Source organism: Penaeus monodon, chromosome 24 (assembly GCF_015228065.2).
Source record: "Penaeus monodon isolate SGIC_2016 chromosome 24, NSTDA_Pmon_1, whole genome shotgun sequence".
In the NCBI taxonomy this organism is placed as follows: Eukaryota; Metazoa; Arthropoda; class Malacostraca; order Decapoda; family Penaeidae; genus Penaeus; species Penaeus monodon.
The window spans coordinates 4,786,687-4,787,199 of NC_051409.1; the positions used below are offsets into that span (position 1 = coordinate 4,786,687).

At 37.0% G+C, this 513-nt stretch overlaps 1 protein-coding gene across 1 annotated transcript in view; it reads right to left on the bottom strand.

Annotated features, from left to right (window-relative positions):
• The window catches only part of LOC119588493 (ATP-dependent DNA helicase Q1-like), a gene marked incomplete at its 5' end in the record, with an annotated part of 8,296 nt that overhangs the window by 3,727 nt on the left and 4,056 nt on the right, over positions 1-513 (bottom strand). The window contains 1 exon segment of the mRNA XM_037937138.1: positions 346-447. Within this exon segment, the coding sequence (XP_037793066.1) occupies positions 346-447 (102 nt within the window).

Below are 513 nucleotides of genomic sequence, written 5' to 3' on the forward strand. Positions count from 1 at the left end.
ATTATACTGCTATTTGGTATTTTACTGCTTTACCAATTTTCTTGTACTATACTTCTTTATGCTATTATACTATTATTCTCCATTATACTTCTCTATTATATAAGGAGCTCTGCAAAGTATCTATTTTGAAAACGTCAGAAACTAGATATCTTTCCTCTTATTTTTGACATTTATTCCTTAATCAGCTCTCTCTTTCTCTCCTCCACACAATCAAACACATTCATGAACTTTTAAAAACTTTTAGCCATTTTAACTATTTCTCACACTACTTTGAAGGTGCCAAAATTATCCTCTCTATGCAATTATCTTCACATTTAACTCTGACCGCAAGCCCCTGACTCTTACCTGGTAGAAATTTTCCATGGACTTGGATATGCAGTGGTGGATCACAAAGCGCACATCAGGCTTATCGATGCCCATGCCAAAGGCTATGGTAGCCACAACCAGCTGGATAACAGGGGTTCCGGTCATTATTCAATTACTACAGAGAGGCTACGGAAAGGGGAAGTGAAG